This window comes from Acomys russatus, chromosome 6, assembly GCF_903995435.1.
Source record: "Acomys russatus chromosome 6, mAcoRus1.1, whole genome shotgun sequence".
In the NCBI taxonomy this organism is placed as follows: Eukaryota; Metazoa; Chordata; class Mammalia; order Rodentia; family Muridae; genus Acomys; species Acomys russatus.
The window spans coordinates 69,881,518-69,894,691 of record NC_067142.1 but is presented as its reverse complement, the minus strand read 5'-3'; the positions used below and the strand labels follow the sequence as shown (position 1 = coordinate 69,894,691).

The following is a 13,174-nucleotide window of genomic DNA, read 5'->3' as shown; positions in this document are numbered from 1 at the left end:
CAGGAACGGAACCCCAGCTCCAAACTCAAGGCCAGAAGTCAACAGAAACATAGAAGAACCAATGCTCTTTGCTGAATGAAAGACCCCCACTGAACAAAATTGACTGCCAGGATCATTCACTCACAGTCAAACAGTCAGTACCCAGTTGGTCTTCAATAAAATTGAGGGTCCTGAGGCTACAGTGTGGAGAAAATGCTGAGAGCTGGCCAGAGGCATCAGAGAAGGATGGCTGCTTACAAGACTTGCCACAGAAGGGCTTGTTGGAAGCTCTTCCACTTGAGGCTTCTCCTGGTGGTGAGAAAAGACTATGGGAGTGCAAGAGGTGGGAGCCCTGAGAGCCTGATGTTGGCAGATGATGATGTGGGTTTCTGTAGCTGTTGAGTCTGCAGTGAGAATGAAGTAACATAAAGGAATTTTCTCCCCAACTGAAGAAATACAAGTGGAATTTGTACTAAAAAGCCAGTTATGGGGAAAGGCATGGAAGTCAAAAGGTCATGACCAAGTTCATAAACATAGATAAGACTTCTAACAGAGCTAGGAGGACTGGGGGAGGGGGCCAAGTAACCATGGAAAATGTTTCTTCCGATGACGAAGGAGAGGAAGGCAGAGGAAACGAGTGGCCTTCCTCAGAGATATTGCCTATATGGGGCCTGATGTTAGATAGTGACCTTCCACCTCAGCAGCACCCCTCTTTTACACACACACTGCTTCGGTCTCCCATGCAGAGTTGCTGCTGCCACAGAACATTCCAGCTCTTCATCTTCCTAGCGGCAGCTGTTTTTTCTTCTTCTTCCTTAGCTCCTTTTGTGTGAGAGCATGCATGTGAATGTGCCTATCCCGGCTCCCACGCATAGGTCAGAGGAATACTTGTGGGACTGGTTCTGTCTTGTCACGTCTCAGGCTCTGAGGGTGGGACTTACACTATCAAGCTTGGAAGCCAGTGCCCTTATCTATTGAGTCATTTCATAAGTTTGAAAGGATTTTTAAAAACTCTTCCTTGGGCAGGACATCTGACAGGTTGCCACAGCAATGTGGACCACCATAGATGACCTCCAATGTGTTTTCCCCTTGATTAAACATAATGGACCAGATAAAGGTACATTATATTGGAAATGAGATAAATTTTTTAAAAATCGTAAAACACCTTGATACTGATTTATTCCTCAAATTGTGTCAAATCCAAACAATCAAAGAAATAGATGAAATCACCACCACCACCACCACCACCACGACAACAACAACAACAACAATGTCCTTGTTCATTTTCTTGAGTACCAGCTTTGTTCTTGCAGGAGCAGTTGATGTTGCCTCCAGAGCTTCTACACAGGTGAACTCAGATCATTTTGTGTACTTTATGTGGATTGCATGGAGTCTACAGATTTCTTTAAGGAGCACTGATGTCTTATCCTTTACATTTGTGTGTGTGTGTGTGTGTGTGTCTCAATTGTTTCTATGCTGCTCATATATTTTGTATGTATGTTTGTTTGTTTTGGTGGTATGGGGTTTGAACATACCCCTGCTTGGATTCTTATGTTTGCTTTTCATAGTGCCAAGCCTACAGCCAAGGTGAGTGCTCTACCATTGACTACATCCCAGTTCTAGGCATAGCATTGTTAATGGCTTTGCATTATGCCCAGCTGACTCTACCTTCAATCCTTTAAGGCCGTAGTCATGATATTCAAGCATTTTCTTCAGAAATGATGTTGTTTATCTGACTGTTTAGTTCTCATAATTTTCTTACATATGTATGCTCTTCATAGACATGTATTATAACATGCAAGCTTTCAGAAGATCATTTAAACCTCCAAAAATAATCCTTGCAACTTGAAACTCTTCCTAATATATGCTCACATTGTAGTATATTTATTATTCATAATGATTTGGTACACAACATTCTTTTTGAATAATATTGATTGGTCTGTTGGTTTGGAACAGTGTGTTTACATATATTGGCTATTTGGTGATGGTGTTGACTGACTGAGGAGATAACTGTGTGTGTGTGTGTGTGTGTGTGTGAGAGAGAGAGAGAGAGAGAGAGAGAGAGAGAGGGAGAGACAGACAGACAGACAGACAGAGACAGACAGTGACAGAGAGACAGAGACAGAGACAGTGAGTTTTTGTGTGCACATGCGCATGTGTGTGCACACTTTCCTTTGGTTTTGAAAGAAGGCCTCCTGTATCCCAGGCTAATCTTAAACTTTCTATGTGGCAAAGCAACACCTTGAAATTCTTATTCTCCTGCTTCCATCTCCCAAGTACTAGGATACAAGCAAACCTCACCACACATGGTTTATGCACTGTTGAGAATGAACCCAGAACTTCAACATTTTTACCAAGTCATACAAGCTCTCTTCTTGCCCACATTTTGTTAGCAAATTCTTCACATGAAGGATTCCCATGAAGTGCTACACAGTGCTCTCTTCACTACTCATCCCTGAGGCTCTTCCGTTACCTCTCAGTGCGTTAAAGCCCATTCTATGAGATGGATACCATTCCTGACATTGATTGGGTGAACAAGAACCAGACACTAGATATCTCATGAATCTAGGGTAACTCAAAAATTATAGGTCTAAACAACAAATTTAGTGATAAAATGACTCGTAATGACATTCTGCTAGATTCATAGATCAGTGCTTTGTTCAGCCATCATCAGAGAAGCTTCCTCCTTCAGCAGATTGGAAGAAATACAGAGACACACATGGAGAGAGAGAGAGAGAGAGAGAGAGAGAGAGAGAGAGGGAGGGGAGGAGGGAGGAGAGGGAGGGAGAGAGGGGGAGGGAGGTAGGGGGAGGAGAGGGGGAGGGAGGGGTGGAGGGAGAGGGAGGGAGGAGAGGGGGAGGGAGGGAGGGAGGGAGGGAGGGAGGGAGGGATGGGAGGGAGAGAGAGGAGAGAGAGAGAGAGGAGGAGAGAGGAGAGGAGGAGGGAGAGAGAGAGAGAGAGAGAGAGAGAGAGAGAGAAACTGAGTCAGAAACAGAGACAGACAGAGAAGGAGACAGACAGACAGACAGACATACACACATACAGAGCGAGAGAGAGAAAGAGAGAGAGAGACAGAGACAGAGAGACTTAAGGATTTTTAATACCCATTCTAATCAGTGCTCTGAGCTCCATTGCTTCCCTGAGAAGAACTTAGATGACACTGAAGAATGCAGCTTCCCTCTGAAAAAGGTCTCCAGGGCTGTCCTTGTCCTCTCTCCACTTCCTCTCAGCCACACACTGGAAGATTTCCCACACATGTTCCGGTTTGGGTTTTTGATACCTCTAATTTTAATCAAAGATGAAGTTAGCATTTTTACTCCGTGTTGCTTCAGGATAATTTCTGAGGGAAGAAAGGGTACAGATCCCACCTCCTCCACGATTTAAATCATTACCCTTCTTTCTATGGCTTTTATTGTACTATATAATTGTAGATGTATTTCATGAAAAAGAAAAATCCAACCTCCCAATGTCTGAGTTCACTGACTGCCTGGAAAAATGGAAGCAATAATAGCAAAGAGTATGACTCAGGCAATGTGTGTGTGGGACTTTCAGAGCCCTTAACAGTTTCTCCCCACCCCTGACTCCTCTCATCCACAGCTTTTTACCATACTTTGTTATCTTTTAAATAAACTTTCTGGCCTTCAGTTTAATCTCCCCCTTTCCTTTGTAATATTTCTATTTTTGTTATGAATAGCCCCAGAATGTTATATATACTTACACGTGTTTGCAACAAATTCTAAATGCAGTCAACATTCCTGTCTGTTCTCTGTTCTTTGTTTTAAAGTTCATGTAGCATACATGTGTTTGTCTGGGGATAGTGTTGGTTCAAGGGAGTCTTCTAGGCATAAGTGTACCTATTTCTACTCTTAAGTGTGTTAAGTCCCTGTCAAGTACCATACTACCTGGCACTTATTTTACACCTGGTTTCTGTGTCCTCTCCTCCAACCCAGAATGTAGGTTCTATGGTGATAAGACACTTTCTACATGTCTGTTTCTCCCCAGGCAGACAGCTGCTTCTGGCACATATTAGCAACAAGGATTCATTGAATTACACAAAGAGAATAAGGCAAGATTTTTTTTAGCATGTCTGAATTAGTTTCTTAAAATCTCCCAGCTATCTTGTTATTAATCTTTTATAAATACAAAAATGACTTGTTATTGTTTACAGTCTGGGGTTGATTTACTGCTCGGATTCCCAGGCCCTTTGTGACTTCTGACGTTGGAGTCCTCTGCTTTCCTCACTGGTACGTGCCCTTTAGCAGACCTTCTTGAGAGGTTTTTGGATAATAAACTCTTGGTTTTCAAATTCTGAAAATGTTTATCTTTTTGGATGGCAGTCTGGATTTGCTGTTTTCAAGGTACCTCTTAACTATTTTATTTCCTGCTTTTAGAGGAACTGTCCCTTTGCTGTAGGTGATGTGTTCTATCTTCCTAGGTTTTGATTCAGTTTGACCTTTTTAGGTTAAATTTATTGGTATTCGTTTGGCCTGGCACTTGTTGTGTTCTCAAGGAAAGGCCATGCCATTCCTTGATACTAGAAAACCGAGACATTGTTTCTTGAAGCTTTGACATGTGTGTGTGTGTGTGTGTGTGTGTGTGTGTTTTCAGAGACTCTCACGAGTTTCCTTGTATGTGGTCCTTCCTAAGTCTCTGTTTCTCCTGTGTGTCCTCTGATGTTTCTTGGACATCTCCAGTGCTTCCTTTTCATGAGTTTTAATGCCCAGCACCATCCTCCTGCTCACTCACTGTCTCTTCACTCTGTGGTCCTGGAATTCATTCATCTCATGGCTGTTTCTCTTTTCTATCCCACTGTTTATATTTTCATCATTGGCACTAAACATAATGATCTGTTATTCTATTTCTTCAGCAGAACTAGGTCTATTCTTCCTCATCCATATTTTTTCTTGTAGGCATAGGAGGTGTGGCTTGCAGACTTGTCTTAGAGGGTCTAAAGGTGCTGTTTCCTCTCTCTTTAAAAGTAGTTATTGATATCATGTGAGATCATTCTGAACCTACATTCCTTTGTGGTGGTGACACCATTCTAGAGATAGTGTGCATCTGATTAGCAGGAAAACCAGGACTGCACAGCGACTTAAGATCAAAGCAAGAGCTACAAGACACCAGTGCTGCTATTCACAGGTGAGAGGGATCCACATTGTTTGGGGCACAGGTGGGTCCGACTCCTGGCCACCCCGCTAAGCCACAGAAAAATCCTAGGGACAGCCTACGTTAGCCGCTATCTTGGAAAAGACTGTGAGATATCTGTGCAGCTCTGGCCTGTCACCACTGGTCTACTGCTTCCTGGATCCAGGACAGGGAACAGACAACCAGAGCTGAGTCCTGGCACTAGACATAATCCACATTAGCTGCCTCTCAAGAAACAATGTGGAACACCTAAGAACCTTTCAGCTCTGATGTCTCTCAGCCCCCTCAGCTGTTTGCTGATTCAGCCTAGCTGGTCACAGAGCAGATAAGCGTAGCTGTGCCATCTCAAGAGGGCCTGTGGAACTTCTGAGTAGCTTGGAGTTCTGATTTGTCACAGCTGCCCACCGCATCCCCCCCCCCCACCAGCTGCTTACCAGCCAGGATAATCTGTTACAAAGAGCATACCTTGTGGCCTGAAGAGCTGAATCCAGGCAAAGGACACAATCTGCATTAGCTGCCATCCTAGGAGCAACTTCGGGCCTTGTGTCTCCTCCCACCCGCCTGAAGCATACTATACTGCTCAGACACAGTTAAGACACAAAGCAAACAAGCTGAGCAGAGACCTGCTTAAGCCACAATCCTCATTAGCTGCTATCCTGCTAGCAGCTTCTGGCTCTGATCTCACCCTGCCCACCTACAGCCTGTTGGACTGATCCACCTAAGTCATAGAGCAGAGACCTGTGTGGGACACACCCCACATTAGCTGCTGTTTCGTGAGCAGATTTGAGCTCTAATCTCTCTCTCTCTCTGCTAGCTAGCAGCTTACTGGTCAAGCCCAATCAGGGCACAGAGAAGATAAGTAGAGCTCTGTCATATCAAGAAGGCCTGTAGAACACACTAGCAACTTTCGACTCTTGTCCTCCTCAGCCCCCCAGCTGCTTACCAGCCTGACCCATCTGGGATAAGAGCTGATAAACAGAGCTGAGAGTGGCACAGACCAAGACTCACATTTGCTGCCATTTCAAAAAGGTCTGTGGTCACTAGAGCAGCTTCAAGCTTGAATCTCTCACAGACCCCACCTGCTTACTGGCCTAGCCCATCTGGAAAAAAGCAGATAGACAGAGCCCTGCCATCTCAAAAAGGACTGTAGGGCACCTGAGCAACTTTGGGCTTGGAAATCTATCAGCCCACTCCTCTCCTGCCTGACACAACTGGGATACAGTGAGGGAAACCATCGGAGATGAGCTGAGTGCAGACTCTAACACCTACTGTCCACCATCCTGAGGAGGCCTCTGAGGAGCCCTAGAAAACAACCTTTGGCTTGGAACTCTCTTTCCTTGCTTCCAACCTGCCTGGACAACATGCGATGTAGACAGCAACCTCATTGGGGGAATTTCTATGCCTTCTAACACCAGAGACAACCAGATGCCTAGAAGACAGCACAAGAAGACTAGCAACAAAACAGAGAGCCATATAACAACACCAGAAACCAGTGATCCTAACAAAGCAAGCCCTGGAGATATGAACACCCATGAAGTGCAAGGAGAAGACTTTAAACCTGACGTGATAAAAGTTATAGAAGCTTTGAAGGAGAAAAATAAATCACTCAAAGAAACACAGGAAAATATATTCAAGTAGATGAAGGAATTGAATAATAATAAAGGCAATATACAGCAAGCCAATAGCCAACATCAAACTAAATGGTGAGAAACTTAAATCGATTCTACTGAAATCAGAAACAAGATAAAGCTGTTCACTCTCTCTGTATCTCTTCAATATAGTACTCGAAGTCCTAACTAGAGCATTAAGACAGCTAAAGGAGATCAAGGGGATACAAATCAGAAAAGAAGAAGTAAAATTATCACTATTTGCAGATGATATGATAGTATACATAAGTGTCTGCAAAAATTCTATCAGGGAACTCCTACAGCTGATAAACACCTTCAGCAAAGTAGCTAGATACAAAATCAATACAAAGAAATCAGTAGCCCTCCTGCATACAAGTGACAAACAGGCTGAGAAAGAAGATAGGGTAACTACACCCCTCACAATAGCTACAAATAATATAAAGTATCTTAGTGTAACTCTAACCAAAAAAGTGAAAGATTTGTATGAAAAAATCTTCAAATCTCTGAAAAAAGAATTTGAAGAAGATTTCAGAAGATGGAAAGATCTCCCATGCTCAGGGATTGGCAAAATCAACATGGTAAAAATGGCCATCTTACCAAAAGCAGTCTACAGATTTAAAGTAGTTCCCATCAAAATACCCACACAATTCTTTACCAACCTTGAAAGATCAGTTCTCAACTGAAAAACAAAAAACCCCAAATAGATAAAATGATCCCGTACAAAAAAAGATCTTCTGGAGGAATTTCCATTCTGGATCTCAAGCTGTACTATAAGGCAACAGTAATAAAAACAGCATGGTACTGGCATAGAAATATGCTGGTTGATCAACAGAATTGAATTGAAGACCCAGAAATACACCCACATACCTATGGAAACTTGATTTTTGACAAGGAAGCTGAATCTATACAATGGGGAAAATATACCATCTTCAACAAATGGTGCTGGTCTAATTGCATAGATACATGTAGAAAACTGAAAATAGATCCATATCTATCTCTCTGCACAAAATGAAGTCCAAATGGATTAAAGACCTCAACATAAAACCAGAGACACTAAATCTATTAAGAGAGAAAGTAGGGAGGAGCCTTGAGCTCATTGGCACAGGAGACAACTTCCTGAACAGAACATCAACACCTCAGGCCCTAAGATCAACCATTAATAAATGGGACCTTATGAAACTGAAAAGCAAAGGACACTTACAACAGAGGGAAAAAAAAACCCAACAGCCTAGAGACTAGGAAAGATCTTTACCAACCCTACATCTGACAAGGGATAATATCAAAATATATAAAGAACTCAAGAAATTAAACACCACCAAACCAAATAATGCAATTAAAAATAGGGTACAGAACTAAAGAGAGAATTTTCAACAAAGGAATATCTAATGGCTGAGAAACACTTAAAGAAATGCTCAACATCCCTAGCTATCAGGGAAATGCAACTCAAAATGACTCTGGGATTCCATCTTTAAAAAATAATTATTTATTAAATATACAATGTTGTATCTGCATGTACAGCTGCACACCAGAAGGGGGCACCATATCTCATTATAGATGGCTGTGAGCCACCATATGGTTGCTGGGGATTGAACTCAGGACCTCTGGAAGGGCAGACAGTGCTCTTAAACTCTGAGCCATCTCTCCAGCCCCTGAGATTCCATCTTACACCTATCCAAATGGCTAAGATCAAAAACCCAGGTGGCAGCACATGCTGGCAAGTATGTGGGTAAAGAGGAACACTCCTCCATTGTTGGTGGGAGTGCAAACTTTTACAACCACTTTGGAAATAAATCTGGTGCTTTCTGAAGAAATTGGGAATAACTCTACCTCAGGACCCAGCGATACCACTCCTGGGAATATATCCAAAAGATGATCCACCATACAACAAGGACATTTGCTCAACTATGTTCATAGCAGCTTTATTCGTAATAGCCAGAATCTGGAAACAGCCTAGATGTACCTCAACCAAGGAATGGATAAAGAAACTGTGGTACATTTACACAATGGAGTACTATTCATCTATTCAAAACCAGGAAATCTTGAAAATTGCAGGCAAATGATTAAACTAGAAAAGATCATTATGAATGAGGTAACCCAGACCCAGAAAGACATGCATGGTATATACTCACTCATAAGCAAACATTAGCCACAAAACATAGGATAACTACACTACCACACAGAGACTGAAACATCAACCAAGGACCATGTATGATGTGGACCTAGACCCTCTGCTCAGATGTAACATCACAGTCTGAACTTTTGGGGAGACATATACAGATAACAGGTGCGTAGAAAGAGGACTGCATGAAAGGTCTAAAGGCTCTTTAGTCTGTCCGGAGGCTGGGATGGGATTCAAATGGGCTGAGCAGAGAATTATAAGCCAAGGCATGAGCAGATACGTGATCACTCTCTCATCCAGTCAAGGTTTTGGATAATTTGAGATCACATATTTTGATATATGTGACTACTAATGCCTTTTAAGTAGAAAAATGCAGATTACCAGCTTTGCATTTTTAAAACAAAAAACGGGTTTGATGTTAAGGCAAGAAATGGTGTAAACCAAATCTTTTAATATGACAATTGATAAACATTGTGGTGCTGCTATTGATTGCAAACTTAGGTTCTATGATCCCCTAGGAGACAAAGTTCTGAGCATGATTGTGGGGAAGCTTTTCAACAGGGTTAATTGGGACCAGAATACCCACCATAATATGGGTCCTTCCTTCCTTCCTTCCTTCATTCCTTCCTTCCCATCTCTTTCTTTCCTTTGATTCATGAATGTAGAAGCAATATGTCCAGTTGCCTTATGCTCCTGCTACCATGACTGTATCCTTTTGAACTGTGAGCCAAATCAACCATGATACTCAGGTATCATGATAGATTTAAGTTCCAGAATCCTGAGATGATCGATGTCCATGTTCTTTGTGTGTATGAATGTTTAGACTAATGCTATTCCCTGCAAAAGTTGACTACAATGTCTGTATTTTTTAAGTATACCTATACACAACTGACACAGAAACATTTTATTATTCATTTTATTTTCATATAAATTAACATCCTAGAAAATTGAAATAGAAACACTAAATACAGTATTGCACATAGCGATCTTTGTTAAATGCCCTATTACTTCATTGAAGAGTGGTAATATACACATTGGAAGGACTGAGGGACAGGAAAACTACAAATCAACAACAAAAGAAATAAAACACTACTGCTCTTTTGCACTTAAAATACAAAGTAAAAGGCAAGAGGTCATAGTTTACATAAATACAAGTATAGCTATGATTTAGAACATTATTTTTCTTTTTAAGTTGCTGTCCATAACTGGTTTGCAATAGCAATACATTTTCCCCTTTTCTACAACCATAGCTCCCAACCAATATTATTAGCAGCAATTTAAAAGAACAACTATTAATTTTATATAAAACCTCTCAATGCATTGTGAGCTGACTTTCAGATATCTTCAGAAAGAATTGGAAACTTACCATTTTTTTTCCTGACAAAGTGAGTAAAATCCTTCCCTAGAGCCCTTTAGACAAGGGTCAAACACATCCTCACATCATAGCTGTAAATCACTTGCCACAACACACGATCACAACACAATCATGTCAAAATACTCAGGCAGGTATTTTACTTAAGGTCTGAATAGATCTGATTTATCTATTTTTATAAGTGGCCATAAAAAATAAATTTGACAATCTCATGAACTTCACTTATTCGAATTTCTTGAAAATAGTAAGCGAAGATTGGTGTGTGTGTGTGTGTGTGTGTGTGTGTGTGTGTGTGTGTGTGTGTGTGTGTGTAGTATTGTAGAACAAGACGCAGAGAGACATATTATAATTTCATTTTCCTCTGCTGAAAATCAGTTTTTCATAGGGTCTCAAGGGACATATAATAGAGAGCAATGTAGAGTGGGGAAAGCATCATCAGTCATGACATATGCATGGTCCTTACTTCTCAAAATAGAAACTGTAAGTAGAAGTGAAGTAGATACGAAGAATTCACTAGGAGCAACATTGACTCACAAGTCTAATTGCATCAATGTGGAGTTCTGGTTGTCAGTAGAAAGGAAGACATTTTTGTTTTGACAAGAGAAAGAGTCTCACAAAAGGAAGCTGTAGGTTAAGGTTCAGCATGTTCAGAAGGAATGCAGATAGTGCTTCTTAGACATGCCACTCGGGTCTGTTGGTGTAACACCATAAGGTTTACGAAAAGAAAAGGTGTCCAATCGCCCACAGGTCTACCACTTTTGCAATTTTAAATGAACATACAGAACTGTAAAATTCAACAATCAACAAACTGTCTAGAAAACATGAAGATTATGCAAGAGGTTCAAAGAATGGTCAGAAGGATGTGGTTTCCATCAGCCCTTCAGGTCAGGTGGATGCTGAGGAACTGGTTTCAATGACTAGGTTTGCTCTGCTGTTCATAGCTCAGGTTTTCATGCTTATCTTTGCTTTCTGAAACAAATATGTAAGATGGAGTTAAAAAAAATGAAAAAAAAAAAAAAAGAGTTTAGAGTAGCCCAAATGAATTTTCTTTTCTATTAAATTCTCTGGATAAAGGTGAAAAAAAAAATCAATTCATTCAGAAAACGTTCTGTGTATTATATCTGTTTTATCTTTATTTTTTTTCAAGGAAACAAATTACCAAGTGCTTTTGGGGGAAAAAAGTCCTTAAAGTTTAACTGGCAATGTATATGAAGGGGGTACCAGCACAACCTTGCTGGTCCAGATCCTGCATGCAAAGGCATGGACACAGAAGCAAACCCAATGGATTGGATTCCTGGTTGGCATGTTTTAATTCTCTTCCATCTCACAGTAGCATGATCAGCTAACAACCATTGCTCTCATTCAATAGGGATTTACTAAGCTTTGATCAGAAAACACCATGAGACAAATTTTTAATCAGGAAAGAACTACATTTGATACAAAAAACTTACAGGAAAATAAATTTTATCTGAGTATAGAACTATTTTCTAAACAGTGCTATTTTAATCCTATAGCAGTTTGGAGTTATCTTAACTGCCTATTATATTTAGACTATGTTATAATAATCCAATTCAAAGTACTTCAGTTTGGGCCAGAGAGATGGCACAGCAGTTAAGGCACACACTGCTTTTGTATAAGCCCGGAGTTAAGCTCCCAGAACCCATGTCAAGTATTTCACAAGCCTTGGAAACTCCAGCTTGAGAGGATTCAAAGCCTTTTTCTTACCTCCTCAGGTTTTTATATCCACATGCACAGACACGTAAATACAGTGGTTAATTAAACATGAAAATAAGTCTCAAAATGTTTTTATTTGATGTCCTAAATTTACATTTAAACCATCACAATCTATGTATCCTGGCAACAGGAGATGCACGACACCTTTAAACCCTTCAATAAAACTTCTATGGTATTAGAGAGAGAATCGGCATTTATAACCAACGTTTCTCTCTGAAGATATATAAGTTGGTGTTTCACTGTATAGAAGGCTTGACCAAGGAGGAAATCTTAGCTTAACTTTCTAGATTAGTCTCTGAGCCAGAGACCCCAGGTAGCGTACTTGAGAGCACATCTCATTTCCTATTGAGCTTTATGCAGCAAATATCATATTAACCACTCAGGGTTCAGGTGCATCAGTGGCCTGTGACTCAAGTATAATGAGGAAATACAGACTCTCTTCCTGACCCAAGCAGTGAACATGGGTCTTCCCATATGCCCATGCTTATACTGACGTTAATTCTCAAGTTTCAAATATCCAACTTTGAAACTAGCTCAGCGACAAAGTCCCGATTAAAGACATAAAGAAGAGAGACAGTTGGGATTAGAGGCTTATTATTTATCCAAACATAAAATAAATACGACTGAAATATTATTGTGTAAGTTTGTAAGTGTTGCAGAGACAGAGCTTAGCAGCAAAGACAATCATAAACTGAAAACCAGAATAACTCAATACTTACAATTCCAGAGTCGTGTCTTGGTTTTACTTTATAGAGTGACTTTCCTTTCTTCTGCCTACACACTTCCTCAGCTTCTTTGACTCTGAATGGGGAAGGAGACAACTTATTTAAGCAGAAGCTCACATGGACCACAGAAACACACTTTATAACAACGGGGGGGGGGGAGTGTCAACTTATTAAAGATCCGAATTACTGAGAAGCAATACACACAGGAGTGCTTCTGATATTGATGCTTGATTTAAAAATAGAAACTGCTAGAGAAACAGCAGCTCGCTCATAGATGGCTGAGGGTCTGGAGATGGGATATTACATAAATACAAAAGGGATTAACTACTACATAACTGAGAAGCATTTGCATAATTAAGAGTGATCACGTAAGAATTCACGTGAAGATTTAAAATGACTTCGGTTGCATTTTCTCTACACCAAACTCACCTGTGCATAAAAGACATGTGGAGTAAAATTTGTGGGAAGTTCC

General features: G+C 40.7%; 1 protein-coding gene across 1 annotated transcript in view; it reads right to left on the bottom strand.

Annotated features, from left to right (window-relative positions):
• Positions 1–11,086: 11,086 nt before the first annotated feature.
• Fmn2 (formin 2) overlaps positions 11,087–13,174 on the bottom strand; it is a 302,083-nt gene continuing 299,995 nt past the window's right edge. The window contains exons 17-18 of the mRNA XM_051147935.1: positions 12,697–12,778; positions 11,087–11,212 (exon numbers count right to left, since the gene is read on the bottom strand). Of these exons, the coding sequence (XP_051003892.1) occupies positions 11,186–11,212; positions 12,697–12,778 (109 nt within the window). The 3' untranslated portion in view covers positions 11,087–11,185. The remainder of the gene's footprint in view (positions 11,213–12,696; positions 12,779–13,174) is intronic.